General features: G+C 38.6%; 1 protein-coding gene across 2 annotated transcripts in view; it reads right to left on the bottom strand.

Moving 5' to 3' along the window:
• Nucleotides 1–8,469: 8,469 nt before the first annotated feature.
• The window catches only part of LOC575071 (microtubule-associated protein 1B), a 49,816-nt gene continuing 42,026 nt past the window's right edge, over nt 8,470–16,259 (bottom strand). The window contains exons 5-6 of one of the 2 annotated variants that reach the window (XM_030976323.1): nt 11,578–15,813; nt 8,470–11,448 (exon numbers count right to left, since the gene is read on the bottom strand). In XM_030976323.1, the coding sequence (XP_030832183.1) occupies nt 10,030–11,448; nt 11,578–15,813 (5,655 nt within the window). In that variant the 3' untranslated portion in view covers nt 8,470–10,029. Of the gene's footprint in view, nt 15,814–16,259 lie in introns of both variants that reach the window. The other variant, XM_030976322.1, reaches the window with a different exon arrangement.

The raw sequence follows: 16,259 nt of genomic DNA, 5'->3' as shown, positions 1-16,259 counted from the left end.
TGCTTGAAATAAATTCATGTCATCATTATTTTCAAAATAAATAATTAACAATTCTGAAGAAAAAGCCCCTGAGCCATTTGTGATATTTGAATCAAAGCTGTAATCAGCTTTGCCGTTTCGAGACATGTTTCGGTGTCATCGTGAACAATGTTGAATGCTATAAAGAAAGTATTGTGTTTTAGAAAGTATCACAAACGTTCAATGAAGCGACACCAGAGTAAGACGCCATGCCATCCCCAGTAGGCCTACTAAGCATCGTATAATCGTGTGCTTATGGTCTTATTTTCATTTACAGCATCCAAGTCGACTTGCTCGCCAGAATCTTATTATGTATTACATTCATGAATATTTTATTGTTCATGTTCAATGCTTGCTTGCATTGTACTAATTTCACCGCTTTTCCCCATAAAAGAGCCTGTCTGAAAAATCCCGCTGCATAAATTATATATATATATATATATATATATATATAAAGTAGAGTATTGATGCGATACTGTTCCGGATATGTAAATATTGCTATATAGAATTGATGTAACTTTATATAGAGAATATTTATTACTCAAATACATAATTGAAAATGTGTCGTGTTTTTTTAAAATAAGAAACAGGAAAGAAAACTGAAATATACAAAAAGACTTGAATTGTCTACGTCTACAAAACAGGTAGAGGAAAAAGAGAATGAGAGGATGAAAAATAGAGGGTAATAGAGAGAAAGTAAGAGAGAAAGAAAAAAGAGAGAAGAAAGAGAGAGAGAGGGTGGAGAGAGAAAGAGGGAGGGCGGAGGGAGAGAGAGAGAGAGAGAGAGAGCGAGAGAAGGGTTGGAGAGAGAGGGTGGGGAGAGAGAAAAACAGAGGAAGAAAGAGAGAAAAAAAGAGAGAAGAGAGAGAGAGAGAGAGAGAAAGAGAAGAAAAAAGAGAGGAGAGAGAGAGAGAGAGAGAGGGGAGAGAGAAAGAGAGAGAGAGAGAGAGGGAGAGAGAGAGAAAGATGAAGGGGTAGAAGCACAGACAAACCGACATTCAGTTGCAGAGAGGTAGTCAGGTACGGGAGGAAAATGACAACAGCAGCAAAGGATACAGCGAGATATCAAGGCGTATGGTACTAGAATCACCACTAGATGGCGTCTTGAAGGTAAGAGGAGGTCTACCATTGGGTTCTTTCTAGTACTCTCGAACGAAAAAACGTTCCACCCTTATTATTTCATCATTTGATTTGCAAATGGCCCAATGGCCACGTATTCAAAGAAACAATTCCGTTATTATTAGCAACACAATCATCACCATCATTATCACCATCATCATCACAAGCAACACCAGTAATATCATCATCCCAGTCCGCATTATCATCATCATTATTAGGCGTACCATAATAATCATAAATCAACATCATCATCATCATCATCGTGACCACCACCGTCATCAGCACAAATCAATACCATCACCATCATTACCATTATAATTACGACCACTGTCATCATGACTCATCATTAGGGACTTTTAGATTTGTCCTTAGTGCCTTAAAAGGACGTCACACGTAGCAGTCCACTATGTCGACGTGCAAATCTAAAAGTCCCTAATATCACCAAGTGTCAACATCACAATTATCATCATTGTACAAACATACCTTTATTTACACCATCTCGCAATAACTCAATCATAATCACCAAGAATTCACACATTCATCTTCATCAGTCTCACAATGTAGTTAATTGGATATCGTGCTATAACTTCTTTCACAATAAGTTGCTATTAAACGTATATAACTCTCACATTCAGATACAATAAGGATCGCATCTAGTTTAGGACCAGCATTTATTTTCAGAGTGGGTGAATAGACCGGATCACTTACATATTCAATTTGTATGCATACTTTTTAAACAAAGTTTGTCCTTGACAAGAGAAGCCTTGCCCTACATTTTCCTGACATAGCAACAAGTAATATCTGCAGAATAGATTCTGAGTATTGTAGTTCATTCATACTAGGTACCCAGGAAAGAAACATCCATACATTTGAATAGTACATTTACGTTAGTAACCGGTCTTTTCTCAATGATTGTCCTTCATGCAATGAGCCTTCCATCATGATCATAATCTAAATGTCATTACTTCCTAACAAAGAAATCACAAAGGAAATGAATAAAAAGATTCTGTTCTTGAATGTTTATTATCATGCAAGCATATATATTGAGCATTACATACTTGAAAGAAAAACGAGCAGCTTTACAATCATAAGACAAAAAATTTGGTTAGCATACAGTGATCCTCTTCATAACTACTGGCTTTTATTACAGAAAATAATAATTTGAGAGGATGTTAATTACTGACTTTGATTAAGAGTACAACTAACTACTATCAATATCTCTGCAATCAACATAAAATCCACCCTCAATTCATGATTATGCTGATACAAATTTTAACCTTGTTTCTTTTTAAAAAATTATTCAGCCTTCCCCCAATAGTTTTATCTGTAACAGTCACATCAATGCTAAATATACCATCATGACAATATAAGTTTCCATTTACAGTTGTATTATTCAATTATATAGCAAACATAATATTACGCTTAACCGATAATAATAACGAAATAATAGAAAAGGCAAAATACAACTTCCATGATTGATATTCATAAGAATTTTTTTCTAACACGTTTTCTACCAGAATTCAGACTGTTAGTGCAAAATGTGTTCTTATTAATTCCATCTGCTACATCATCCTATGTACTAAATTCCCATGTGTTAAAAAATGTGTTTCCCTTATGACTGATTTCATATTGGTAAAGTTTACCAATAACAATTTCAATCATTTGTTAACAGAGTATCGGCTGATGTACATCCTAAAGCCAAGATCAATTAATGTAAATATTACTTTGAAAACTAATTGAATAGTCCTTGCAATGGAACCAATTTCTGCCAGTGTTCCGATGCAATGATGCATACAGATTCAACATAATGCCTGGCCTTCAGGACACACATCTAGTCTAGGTTGAATCATTCAGAGAAATATGCTAGATCATAGAAAGCATTTTTTGTTTTGTTTAATTGAAATACATTTGATTGGTGCCACAGACTACATACATTGTCAACTACAGATCTAAATGCAACTACTAGAGAATGATTGTTGAATAACTAGCACTACTATCTACTTGTGTACATCAGACATCAATGTTTCATAAATATAACATCTAAAACATAATTCTGCGTATATCATACTAATGCTCTAATGCTCTATAACTACCTACATGTGTTTTATACTATTATTCTTATCTTCACTAATGCAGTGACTTTTTTTAACGATTTAAAATTAATGCACTAAACATATTTCTAGTACTACTAATTCTAACAACGCGAGAGACTGGCACAGAATTACACAAATAACTATTAACATGGTTAATTGATTTTTATGACCTAGAATTCATACTGTATATGCTAATCGGTTACTATTCATCCATAGGCAAAGACATATAATTATTCAGCTTTGTTCATTTTTATATATATGTATATGCAATCAAACAGAACAATGCACTCTGTTGTAATTAACTCTTAGAAATTCCAGACTAATTGATTAGTTATGCTGACAGTAACCAAGTATATTCTACATAGACTTTGATTGTTCAGATATTAGTTAGGCACATGCTACAAGATTTACAGAAACAATATCAGATACGATCAAGAAAATCATCATCGTTGAATGAAACGGAAGCACATGTATAAGAGTATTTAATAGTACAAGTTTATATTGGTGTTTTAAAACTAAACATTGAAAGTTCGCTGTCTTGCATACTCTTCCTAAACTATGCTGTAAGGCCATGTACCAAACCAAAAAACAAAATGATCTCCAAGTATCAGATTTAAATCATTCGCCGTCAAGACTACAATCTTTACAAATTCTGTTCAAATATAACAAATCGAGACCTGTAAATGAAAAATCACTGACAACATACAAGAACATAGGAATGATTTTGCACTTACAGACATTAGTAATCAAACTGTTTGAAAATGCCCTTTTGATTCTCAAAACCTTCATTGTGGCAACCAAAGTTGAAAAATGAGTGCATTTCCCATTCTCCTATTTTTGTTCAAATTCTCATCAGCGCCTTCAGGTCACCGAATGTTTCCTTACAAATGTGAAACTGTTGACATTCGTTCTTAATCAGGGTGAGAAAGATGGCTGAAGAACGCTTCAAGCGGTACATCCAATAGCAGCAATATACATCTATGTGTTCAGTTCACACAATGCATTAAATCAATGACAGTGTATAATTATGTTAAGAAATTATTTCTATCCCCCAGTGAACTGATTTCTAACAGAAACCACAGAATGACATTTGTGATGACAAAGAAATAAATTATACATTTTAACAGGTGATGTATTGTCACTTTCAGTATCCAATCTGAAGATGGATCTACTATTTTTAAATGCAAGAATTGTATCATTCCATTAAGCAATCTACAAGTTGATAGTACATATCATGGTTAAACCAATCAGTTACTTGTTTAGTGTCGAAACATTCATGGTTTATATCCCTCTTTGCATCATTACTTTTCATGTACTTTACATGAAAACAAGTACAATATGTTACATGTATCTGGTAAACAGAATATGAAAAGAAATAAATGAGAATTATGCCATAAATAACATTAAAAAGATCAGACGAGAGATTATCAGAGTGGATAGAAATAAAAGGATGAAGAGAACGTTGATACAAAAGAGAGAAAGAAAAAGTGAGAGAGAGAAAGAGGGAGAGAAAGAAAAAAGTGAGAGAAAGAGAGAAAGAGGGAGAGAGAGAGAAAGAGAGTAAGAGAAAGAGGGATAGAGATAGTGAGAGAGGGATAGAGAGAGAGAGAGAGAGAGGGGGGGAGAGGCAGGGAAGGAGGAAGAGAGAGAGGTAGAGGTAGAGAGAGAGAGAGAGAGAGAGAGAAGGTAAATATTACAATAAATATAACTTGTGTATGCATACCAGTATGTCACATTACCGAGGATGTATCAACGGTTATCAACGGTTGAGTAGAGGTGTTAAAGCAATCAAGCCAACAGTAGAATTTGACGAATGTAACACTCTCAGTAATTATCATTACACCTGATCAACAATGTACAGTGATCACTGAACAGAGGATCTCAAACTATCGACCTGTCGCAGCAACACCTTCCATCTTAAGGTTAAAGCTCACCTTGAATGCGAGTAATAATACATTGCATTTTGAAAGAAACAGCTTAAAGTTATTCTGAATTCTTTATCACCCAGGAGGATATTTTAGATTTTAGATCAGAAAATATGAGCAAAGTATACAAAATGTGCTGGAAATCCCATTCTCTAAAATCATAACTCACATAGCATATATGAGGCAAAGTAGTTATCTATGCGGTCAGGACAACAATATGTATTTACTTGCACATGCACATGGTTTAAGTTCAATCAGACCAATTATAGAACAGACACATTTTTTTAACAGGTTATAGTAGGTTGTTCAATTGGCTTGATTTCATGTCACATATGTCATCACCAAATTCTTGCAACCTGGATGGAAACAAAATAGTCACGTTTTGCACATTTTTTGTTCTTCGGCTAGACAATATCTAATTCATAGTTTGAACATATGTCCTTGGTATTCACAAAAATCCTCATGAAAAAGAAACACTTGTGCAAGCTGCTGAAATATTTTGCTTTATCAGGCAAGGGCTTGGCAAATATCATGATTCTCAATATTTCAGGATAACATAATCTAAGACAATAGAAATGCACTCCAACCTTAGATTCCATAATTATTTTCTTTTTTTAACGGAATATACCATTTTACCTCTACATAGATGCATATCATCAAGATAACTTATTGATTAAAGCTAGTGTAGATCATGGGTGGGCTGAGAATACATTATGGAATTGTATCATTCTAGTAAAGTCACTGCATATGTACATTTCACATATGATAATTGTCACTTGTAGACAGCTCATGATGCATAATTGCTTGTCTAGATAATGGAAATAGATTGTGCAATTTTAACATACAACAATAGCAGATTGTCCACGGTATATAATTAATGAGCTTGCTACAGCTTACACAATGATACAAGTATACTGCATGGTTATCTTTAACACAATGGTATAACAATAGCCTTTGACAAACGGCCAATATGATCAATTCCCATAGCATGCAATTCATGTCAGGGTACTGTCATGAAACTTACACAGCATCCATTAGTTGGGGGGACTTTGAGAGGAGAAAGGTATCTAATTAGTATTCGCTACATGATTGGCACGATGATAAACTAATAATGACACTGAATGGATGATATTAATCGAAGGAGACAGGTGGTAATGAATAAATCAAACTCATTACACCATCTGCAGCATGTAGGAAATAACAGATTGCGTAATATATCCCGTAATAAGCATTCTTGTATAGATGCTGAACATGCAGGCTTTGACAATTAAGTAGCAGAATAGAAATAGAAGTAGAATGCCCCTTAATCCAATGCCCCAAACCTGATCAATGATCAGTGTTGATAATTGTATATAATTATGTCAAAGAATAGCTATGATTGTCTGTTGGTATTACACCTATTTTGACCTTTTGCACAAGATATATCATATTAAAAAAAGGGTTGAGAGCAAAAACATAGACATCAAACATTTAAAATGACATATGAAAATTGGCCAGTACAAAGGGAAAAGCTGCAGTTTTATGGCGATAATCATAAGTCTTTATCCAATGAAACGTTAGCTTGCAAATTACCTTGGGATTTCATACAACGAACTAGATGGAATTTTGACTGCGCGCAGTCGAAAATGATGCCTCCGCCATAGAGCAATTTAAACAAGTTTGGAGTTTAAATCTCCAGTGGTTCTTGAGATATCATGATAACAATCTCAATGTATGGAATTTCATAAGTTGACCTCTGTGACCCTTGACCTTTGACCTACGTGCTCCAAAATCTAATCAGATTGTCTTCCTATGGTGATACACACTATCCTTAAGTTTGAAGTTTAAATCTCCAGTGGTTCTTGAGATATTATGATAACAATCTCAATGTATGGAATTTCATAAGTTGACCTCTGTGACCCTTGACCTTTGACCTACGTGCTCCAAAATCTAATCAGATCGTCTTCCTATGGTGATACATACTATCCTTAAGTTTGAAGTTTTTACATCTCCAGTGGTTCTTGAGATATCATGATAACAATCTCAATGTATGGAATTTCATAAGTTGACCTCTATGACCCTTGACCTTTGACCTACGTGCTCCAAAATGTAATCAGATTGTTTTCCTATAGTGATACACACTATCACTAAGTTTGAAGTTTAAATCTCCAGTGGTTCTTGAGATATCATGATAACAATCTCAATGTATGGAATTTCATAAGTTGACCTCTGTGACCCTTGACCTTTGACATACATGCTCCAAAATCTAATCAGATCGTCTTCCTATGGTGATACATACTATCCTTAAGTTTGAAGTTTAAATCTCAAATGGTTCTTGAGATATCGCGCTAACAAACTCAATACAAGGAATTTCATAAGTTGACCTCTGTGACCTGTGACCTTTGACCTACGTACTCCAAAATCTAATCAGATCGTCTTCCTATGGTGATAAATACTATTCCCGAGTCTTAAGTTAATATCTTAAATGGTTCTTGAGATATTGTGATAACGGTCAAACGGGACGGACGTACGGACGTACAGACGGACGTACGGACGGACGTACGGACGTACGGACGTACGGACGGACAACCCGAAAACATGATGCCTCCGGCACCACCTTCGGTGGCGGAGGCATAAAAAGGTTGTCAAATGTTAAGTCTGAAACACTTATACAATAAACCTTGATAGGCTTCGGAATTATGGTGCGTGCATATAGATTATGGTGAAGATATGACATGGTGTATGGTGGCAAACTAATCAATACATGGACTAGTGCAATCACATTCTAAGGTTTCATCCCGGCCTGCTATATTTATGAATATATGTTTTAATACAAAGGGGGCAAGATTATGCTTGGCACAGGTTGATTACGACCTCTATCGTTAGGTATTCATTGAATACATGATATTCATTATGCAAATACACTCACTTTTATACAGGGCAATTTCTTTCAACAGTAATAAAATAACATGATCCAAATAAACATGAAAGCCAAAAGTCATTACAATATCTTCAATTGAACATATTGGTTATCATTACGAGCCTAAGCAGATAATCCTTGTCACAAAGCTGTTGAATTGCACAATTTTAAGGGGTTAATATCCCAATCAGAAAGCATGGGTTAATGCACAAGCTCTATTTAAATTACTGTACTAATATTCCTATGAACACTTTTTACAAACTGTATACACAATTCTCGATCACCAAATGCCTGTCATGAAATGTAAGGACATATTGAGACAGAATGCTCCATGCAAACGAAACTGAGATATGATCCCTCATTTACAAAGAAATATAAAGAAATTATGATAAATGGTTTGACTACATTACAATGCTAATATCACCAAATATAACATTGTGGGGGAAACTTTTTCTATACTGAAATATTGTTTACAATCAAGCTTATATTCCTATTAAATACCATAAAACTGGGTCTAATACTTGTTGTGTGGAACGTCCTCTGCAGTTAAGAGTGTTAACAGAGTTTGATAGAGCAATTATTCAATTCCACATTGTTTGTAATGACTCTAGGACCAAACTGTAATTGATAAACATGCTATGAGTTATCATACACGACGTGAAATCCAGAATATCTCCAGGAGCGACTTTTCTATTCTTGTATGATAAAAACTTCATCTCAGCAAACCTGTAAATATTTCACATTATATCAATGTGTCAACTCATTTAAGATAATTTAGTTTAACAAAGCACATCTTCCTTTGGATGTAGGACCAGGACTACTCAGCCTTGGTCTAGGTCTACAACGGAATGATATCAGATTACCAATTCCACACATTCAGATTCTTATTTTGAAAAGTGCACAGAGAGACTTCTGTCCAACTCTGTAAGCGCTCATAGATGTAAACATTTACATCAAGCGTCCTACAGGCCAGAAATATTTCAAGAGAATCTATTCAATTTGAAACAAATAGTCTTGACTTCTGTTTTTCATGCAAGTACTTCATAACAAGCTCATGACACAGGAATGAATAATGTGCATGTAAAGATATTATATCAGCATTATTATCACTACATGACGTTAAAAAATGATTCATGCTTTTATTGATGTCTTTTTTAAAGGACTGAGTAAACCTGTATCTAAGGGAGTATAGAAGTCCATACTTTATCTCAAAACATTGTAGAGCTATGAATAATTTTACAAGGTAATTTTTTTTTCTAGGATAATTTTTAAAAATCACTTCATACTAGAATTCTGCTTTTTGTTTGATCTGATTTGACTTAAAGAAAGTTTCACAATAATTTGTTTTGTCCTGTTGCACATGACTTTATCACTGTTGCATGATTCTTCGCAGAATAGGTCAATGACCCTTTGATAAAGCAATAACATTACTGCTACGGTTAAACAAATTATCAAAGGTTTACCTCTGACATCACAATGGGCTTCCATTCTTTCTACGCTATGAACTGAATATGGGCTAATCCTTATTCAGTTGTTATGAATATATTTCATGATTTTCTTAGAAAGCAAAGCTTTCAATTTAAGTACCTTATTGATACATGTATGCTTACAATGCACTATGTACCACATCACATTTAGCTATACTTTATGACATTTTTTAAAAGCCATTTTTTCGATTTTAATCTACCACAATCATTCTGTGATGAGTGGAATACCATTCATCTTATTCTTCACGCACAAACAAACTGTACATAGTTTATGTATTTTAGGCATTTCATGCCATTATCTTTTAAACATACTTTGGTTTCTTTATACAATTACATTATTTTTTACAACAAACAATACAGAAAAAGAAAAGTAACAGACATTGCATAAAGTATCTTGGACACTTTTGTGAATAGAAAAAGCTAAATCTTCTATCTAAGTGGATTGAACATTCATATACTCTCATTCAAGGATGGTCATCAGAGAGCCATTACAACTCTACCTTGTACATGAAGAAGTTTTCATCTTTCATTTGAACGATGCTCCTGCAAGCAGGCTGCGAGATCTCAATCTTGGCTTTGGAGAGTTCTTGATGCTTGGTGAGCTCCCAGTCCCGTAGAGATAAGTAGTCGTAAGTTGGAATAACGGTGATCTCTGCCTCTGCATCTTCCCATTTCATCTTACCTTCCAGGAGCGCATCAAGAACAGCTACCGCAGGTTGGTTCCTTGCCTTGTCATTGGCACTGATGACGTAGTTCTTGGCCCTGACTCGTCTGAAGAACTCTGAGTTGATACTATCCGCACTGGCATGGTTAGGTATGTAGGCAAGGTCTAGATAAACGGCAGGCCCACTGGCTGGAATGCTTGCTACTTTAGAAGGCTGGGCTGACTTGGCCGTAGCTTTCTTTACACCATTTGACTTGGCATCTCCTCTAGAGGAAGGCGCTGATTTGGTTGGCCTATCACTTGTTTTCTTGGAGTCTCCGGTTTTACTCGCTCCCGAGGTTGGCCTTCCGGCAGTTGATGGACGTGAAGCTGGTTGCTTAGCCCCTGGTCTGCTTGTTGGCGTTGATGCAAGAGTGCTAGTCTTCTTCTGAGTTGTAGTCTTTGATGAGACTCCATTTACTTTCTTTGATGGACCATCTGCACTTGCCGATGATTCCTGTTGACTGCTCCTAGATGCCACAGAAGATGACTTCTTCTCAGTCCCTCTACTGGATGAAGGCGGTGATCTTGACTTCATAGGCGGCTTCCTCTCTGCTGGAGTTTTTTTCTCAGCTGCAGTCTTTTTCTCACCGGGAGTCTTCTTATCAGCTGGTTTCTTTTCTGTAGTTTTCTTTTCTATGAGTGATTTTCTGACTGTTGACTTTGTATCGGAAGGAGTTTTCTTCTCAGAGACAGCCTTCTTGACAGAGGGAGTCACGGAAGTCTTTGCACTTGTCTTTTTCTCTGTCGTTTTCGATGATAATGGGCTTCTAGTTGCAGTCTTCGTCTTAGAATCAGAAGCCTTTGTCTTATCAGTTGCTTTCTTTGTCTTGTCTTTATCTTTCAAGTTCTTGCTTGATGACTTGACTGGTGATGGTGTACGCTTCCCACTGGACTCACTTGAGCTTTTGGTCGATTTAGTAACAGAGGAGACAGATGAACTTCCTAAGAGCACTGCTGTACTTTGAGTTTGCTGTTCTGGTTGTACTGTTGGTGATTCAGGAACATTGCCCAGGCTCTCTTGCAGGAGGTCTGGTTCTGTGAGTACTGTATCTGGTTCTTGTGACTCTTGTAGTTTTGGTTCTTCAATTGGTGGAGAAGAATGGTCAGGAATCACTGGTTCATCAGATATTATTGGTTCAACAGCCGGTTCAGGTTTCACTTCAACTTCTACCTCCGGCGTAATTACGCTATCCTCCCTCATGTCTGCCAGCACAATTGGTGGAGAAGAATGATCAGGAATCATTGGTTCATCAGATATTATTGGTTCAACAGCCGGTTCAGGTTTCACTTCAACTTCTACCTCCGGCGTAATTACGCTATCCTCCCTCATGTCTGCCAGCAGATTGGCTCCACCTACGTCCACAGCAGGAGCTAAGGTTGCTTCAAGCATAAGGCTTCCCTCCGGTTCTAATTCCTGTTGTTCCTCAACTTGTACACTAACTTCTTCCTCAATCACAGGAGGAATGTCAACATCTGAAGCAGCTTCATTCTGCAGATCCTCTAAAGAATCAGAGGCATTCTGCTCCAAAGAATCTGAAATGGTTGGCTCTGTGACAGAAACCACTTCTTCTTTTACCTCACTATCTTCAATCACATACGATTCTTCAACAGCTGGAATGTCCTCTGGCACTGCATCAACATCTGTTCCAAAGTCTTCTTGTGCATCCGGAAAAGTGTCCTGTTGAACTACATCATCTTGCATCAAGTCTTCACTGAGCATTTGGTCCCTTTCAACAACTCCTACTGCAGCACCAACAACCTCTTGAACGATTTCTTGAGCAGATTCTTGGATAAGAGCATCATCTACTTCAGTTTGTTCTGGTTGCCCAAAGACCTCATGTGCATCATTTGTCTTATCATCATGGCTCTGCCTTACTTCCTCATCTTCTTCCTGTTGTTCTGGTTGCCCAAAGACCTCATGTGCATCATTTGTCTTATCATCATGGCTCTGTCTTACTTCCTCATCTTCTTCCGGTTGTTCTGGTTGCCCAAAGACCTCATGTGCATCATTTGTCTTATCATCATGGCTCTGTCTTACTTCCTCATCTTCTTCCGGTTGTTCTGGTTGCCCAAAGACCTCATGTGCATCATTTGTCTTATCATCATGGCTCTGTCTTACTTCCTCATCTTCTTCCGGTTGTTCTGGTTTCCCAAAGACCTCATGTGCATCATTTGTCTTATCATCATGGCTCTGTCTTACTTCCTCATCTTCTTCCGGTTGTTCTGGTTGCCCAAAGACCTCACGTGCATCATTTGTCTTATCATCATGGCTCTGTCTTACTTCCACTACTTCATCTTCTTCAGGTTGTTCTGATTGCCCATAGACTTCCGCTGCAACATTGATATCTTGGTCATGGATCTGTTCTACTTCAACAGCACCACTAAAGTCCATATTGAATTCCTCTGCAGGTGCTTGATTGGGAGAGACGTCTGCTTCAGTCTCTTGCCGAACACCCATTGTAAAATCATCAAGGTCAGTTTCTTGTAAATTGACTTCCTCCTGCACTGCAGATTCCTCTGAGTATTTCATTTCTGATTCAACTTCATCCAAATTGGTTTCCTGGACTACCTCTTGGCCTTCTGCTTCCTCATCTAGATCTCTTTCTTTGATTGCTTCATCCAGATCAGTCTCCTTGGTGATCTCTTCATCAAGAACGTTCTGTTCATCAACCATGCCCGCTTCATCTCCAAAATCTAGCGGAGCTGCAAATTCAGGTGGTGCTGAGAATTCAGGAGGTGCTGAGAATTCAGGAGGTGCTGCAAATTCAGGAGGTGCAGCAAATTCGCTTTCTATTACATGACTTTCTTCCGCAAGGACTTGTTGATCTGCTTCAGGTTCGGTAGCAGGTTCCCTGGAGTATGTGGTATCCTCCCCAACGTCACGTTCTTGCTCTGCCTCGGGTGCATTACTTAATAAGTATGGATCATCAGTCTCTACATGCAGAGGATCTTTTGGCTCCATGTCAGCCTGGGAGGTAAATTCTGCTTCTGGCAAGGAAGAGTCCATCTTGGTTTTCTCTTCTTCTTCTTCCACATTGCGAAAATACTGCATTAATTCTGGTTGTGGATCTGATACATCTTCAGCATCATCCTCTAGGAGATTTGGCTTAACTTCAATCTCAGATGCCTGGGAGATTTCTTCAGATGACTCATCCAGCTCACAGCTTGCTTCAAGCGCACCGTGCTGGCCAATATTATCATCAGCATCTCGGGCTTCTGAAACCATTTCTGCTGGTTCTGTGACCTGTATCTCAGGAGAGCCCAAAAGGACATCTTGAGCAGGGGAAGATTCTACTGTGGTATCTGCTGAAAGCTCAATGGTAGGCTCCCATGGATGTGGCTGGTCACTTGGTGATGATGCATCTTCCATGTCTACCCCTGATGATGTCTGTTCTGATTGAATCTCAGGTAATTCACTAACAGGTGGCCCATAATCAGCTGCAGGAAAGTCCTCTTTTGCTGGATCACTGGGTGGCTCTGGCTGGTCTGGGGTATTCCCTACAGTCCCATGACCTGATGAAAATCCATCAGAGTCCTCATCCATGCCATACTCTACCATGTCTGCAGGAGTTATCTCACCAGAGGCAAGTCTTTCTGGGGAACCTCTACCCTGAAGTCTGCTTGTGTCAATCTTTGTCAATCCTGGATGTGTAGGGTTGAAGTTAACATCGCTCTCAATTCCCTGTTGACTCTCAGGTAGCTGACTGTCACCAGAAGCTACAAAGGCATCATCTCCATGCCCAGATGCCATGCCAGCTACATCACCATTAACTCCATTTTGCTCATAGTCATCTTCAGGGGGAGGAGTGTTACAGTGAACACCATCCTCACAACGATTGTTATCCACATTATCGCTACCCTTAACTCCATCAAAATTGAATTTCACTGGATGTTGGTTCAAGTTAAAGTTAGCAGCATCATCTTCATTGATATCTTTCTCTGGTGGTGGTGTGTTACAATGTATACCATCGGTGCAGACATTGTCTGGTGGTGGCGTGTTACAATGTATACCATCGGTGCAGACATTGTCTGGTGGTGGCGTGTTACAATGTATACCATCGGTGCAGACATTGTCTGGTGGTGGCGTGTTACAATGTAAACCATCGGTGCAGACATTGTCTGGTGGTGGCGTGTTGCAATGTATACCATCGGTGCAGACATTGTCTGGTGGTGGCGTGTTGCAATGTATTCCATCGGTGCAGACATTGTCTGGTGGTGGCGTGTTGCAATGTATACCATCGGTGCAGACATTGTCTGGTGGTGGCGTGTTGCAATGTATTCCATCGGTGCAGACATTGTCTGGTGGTGGCGTGTTGCAATGTATACCATCGGTGCAAACATTGTCTGGTGGTGGCGTGTTACAATGTATACCATCAGTGCATACATTAGCTGGTGGCGGTGTGTTACAATGTACGCCATCAGTGCATACGTTCCCTGGAGGGGGTGTATTACAATGTACACCATCGGTGCAGACCCCTGAAGGGGACGGAGGGGGTGTGTTACAATGAACACCGTCTGTGCATGCATTGGCTTCTTTCATTTGAGACGTCTTTCCATTGACAGAGCCATTGACTGCTCCACTTCCATTAGCTGCTGCCTTCTTCATTGCTGTCACATCTTTCTTCTTCATTGCTGTTATCTTCCCTGAACTGGCTTGTACAGCATCTGGGAACTTTAAGAACTCAAGATGCTTGACTCTATCTAGCCCTTCTATGATCTTGCTCTGAGGGGCATTCCCGGGGAAGAGTACCCTGACGATGTTCTCATGAGGACTTGCAGGCTGCCATACCATCAGAGCACAGATGGAGCAAGCATTGGGAAGGGTCACTTCTGATTCCTTGCCATTCACCTTCACTCCTGTCTTCACCTTGCCAAATGCCTTTCCTGCACTCCATTGCTGCAGGAAATCCTTCAACTCCTTGCTATCCTGGGTAGGGGATAAGATGTACATGTCTAGCTTCCCTATGCCTACCTTAAGATAGAGTGTGATGGGTTTGATTTCCTTGCCACCGTTTGCTGTGCAGGGGAACGGCTTAATGGACAGCTGCTGTAGTAATTTTGTGGTCTTGTTTCCTTGACTGACTGTCTTCAAGACGAGACTCTTTGGCGATTGCTTGTTGTCAGGAGCATTCATGTAGACGACACCAACTTCTGGTGAGTTGCACTTGATCTGCCAATCTTCATAGCCCTCTGCGCCTATCTCAGGGCCCTCGAGCTGCTTCTCAGCGATCTTCCTCTTGAGCAGACTGTTGATACCAATGACAGTGTCGGGACGAGTATGGGGTAGGATCACAGCATCCACCCTGTGCAGATGCTTGGCGAACTTCCAGAAGCAACTCTTGATGCTATAGCCTCCACCAACAAAGAGACTGAAGTCACTGACTGCAAAGAAGGCACAGTCACCCTTAGCTGCAGGGAAGATGAGGACAGTAGGCTTGGTAATCTTACACTTGATGCCTACACCCATGGTTGGTGGTTCCAGCAGATCAAAGGGCGATGGCACCTCAATCCTGGACCTGATGGTCTCTAGAAGTATGGATACACCCTCAACTTCATGCTTTGCTTCCTGTAATCACAACAAAAGAGTTCAAATAATATCAGCATTTCATTTCAAACTGAGCTCTCAATGATTATACATGAACATAAAACTTTATAAGGATAGACCCATAGACATGTATATATATCCAATAAAATAATTCTGAACTGTTGATAAGTTACTTTTAATTTCAAAAGCAAATCAGTGCAAAAGATTGATCCAAATGTCAGCAATGGATGCAATAGATCAACCAAATGCACTGTTTATTGATCATTCTTCAAAAACATCAATTACGATAAAGAAAAGAGTCAACATTAAAGTCAGAAACAGAGGAGGGAGAGACCAAAATATGTAGAAATTAATACTGAAAAATAATTCCAAAAACACATTTATAGATTTTGGAAATGCCCCCACAATACCGAACATCATATTACGTACACAATTATTATGTAAGATGAGCACAAGGTAATTTTTAT

Source organism: Strongylocentrotus purpuratus, unplaced genomic scaffold (assembly GCF_000002235.5).
Source record: "Strongylocentrotus purpuratus isolate Spur 01 unplaced genomic scaffold, Spur_5.0 spur5_scaffold_9, whole genome shotgun sequence".
Classification (NCBI taxonomy): domain Eukaryota; kingdom Metazoa; phylum Echinodermata; class Echinoidea; order Camarodonta; family Strongylocentrotidae; genus Strongylocentrotus; species Strongylocentrotus purpuratus.
This window is presented reverse-complemented; position numbering and strand designations above follow the sequence as displayed.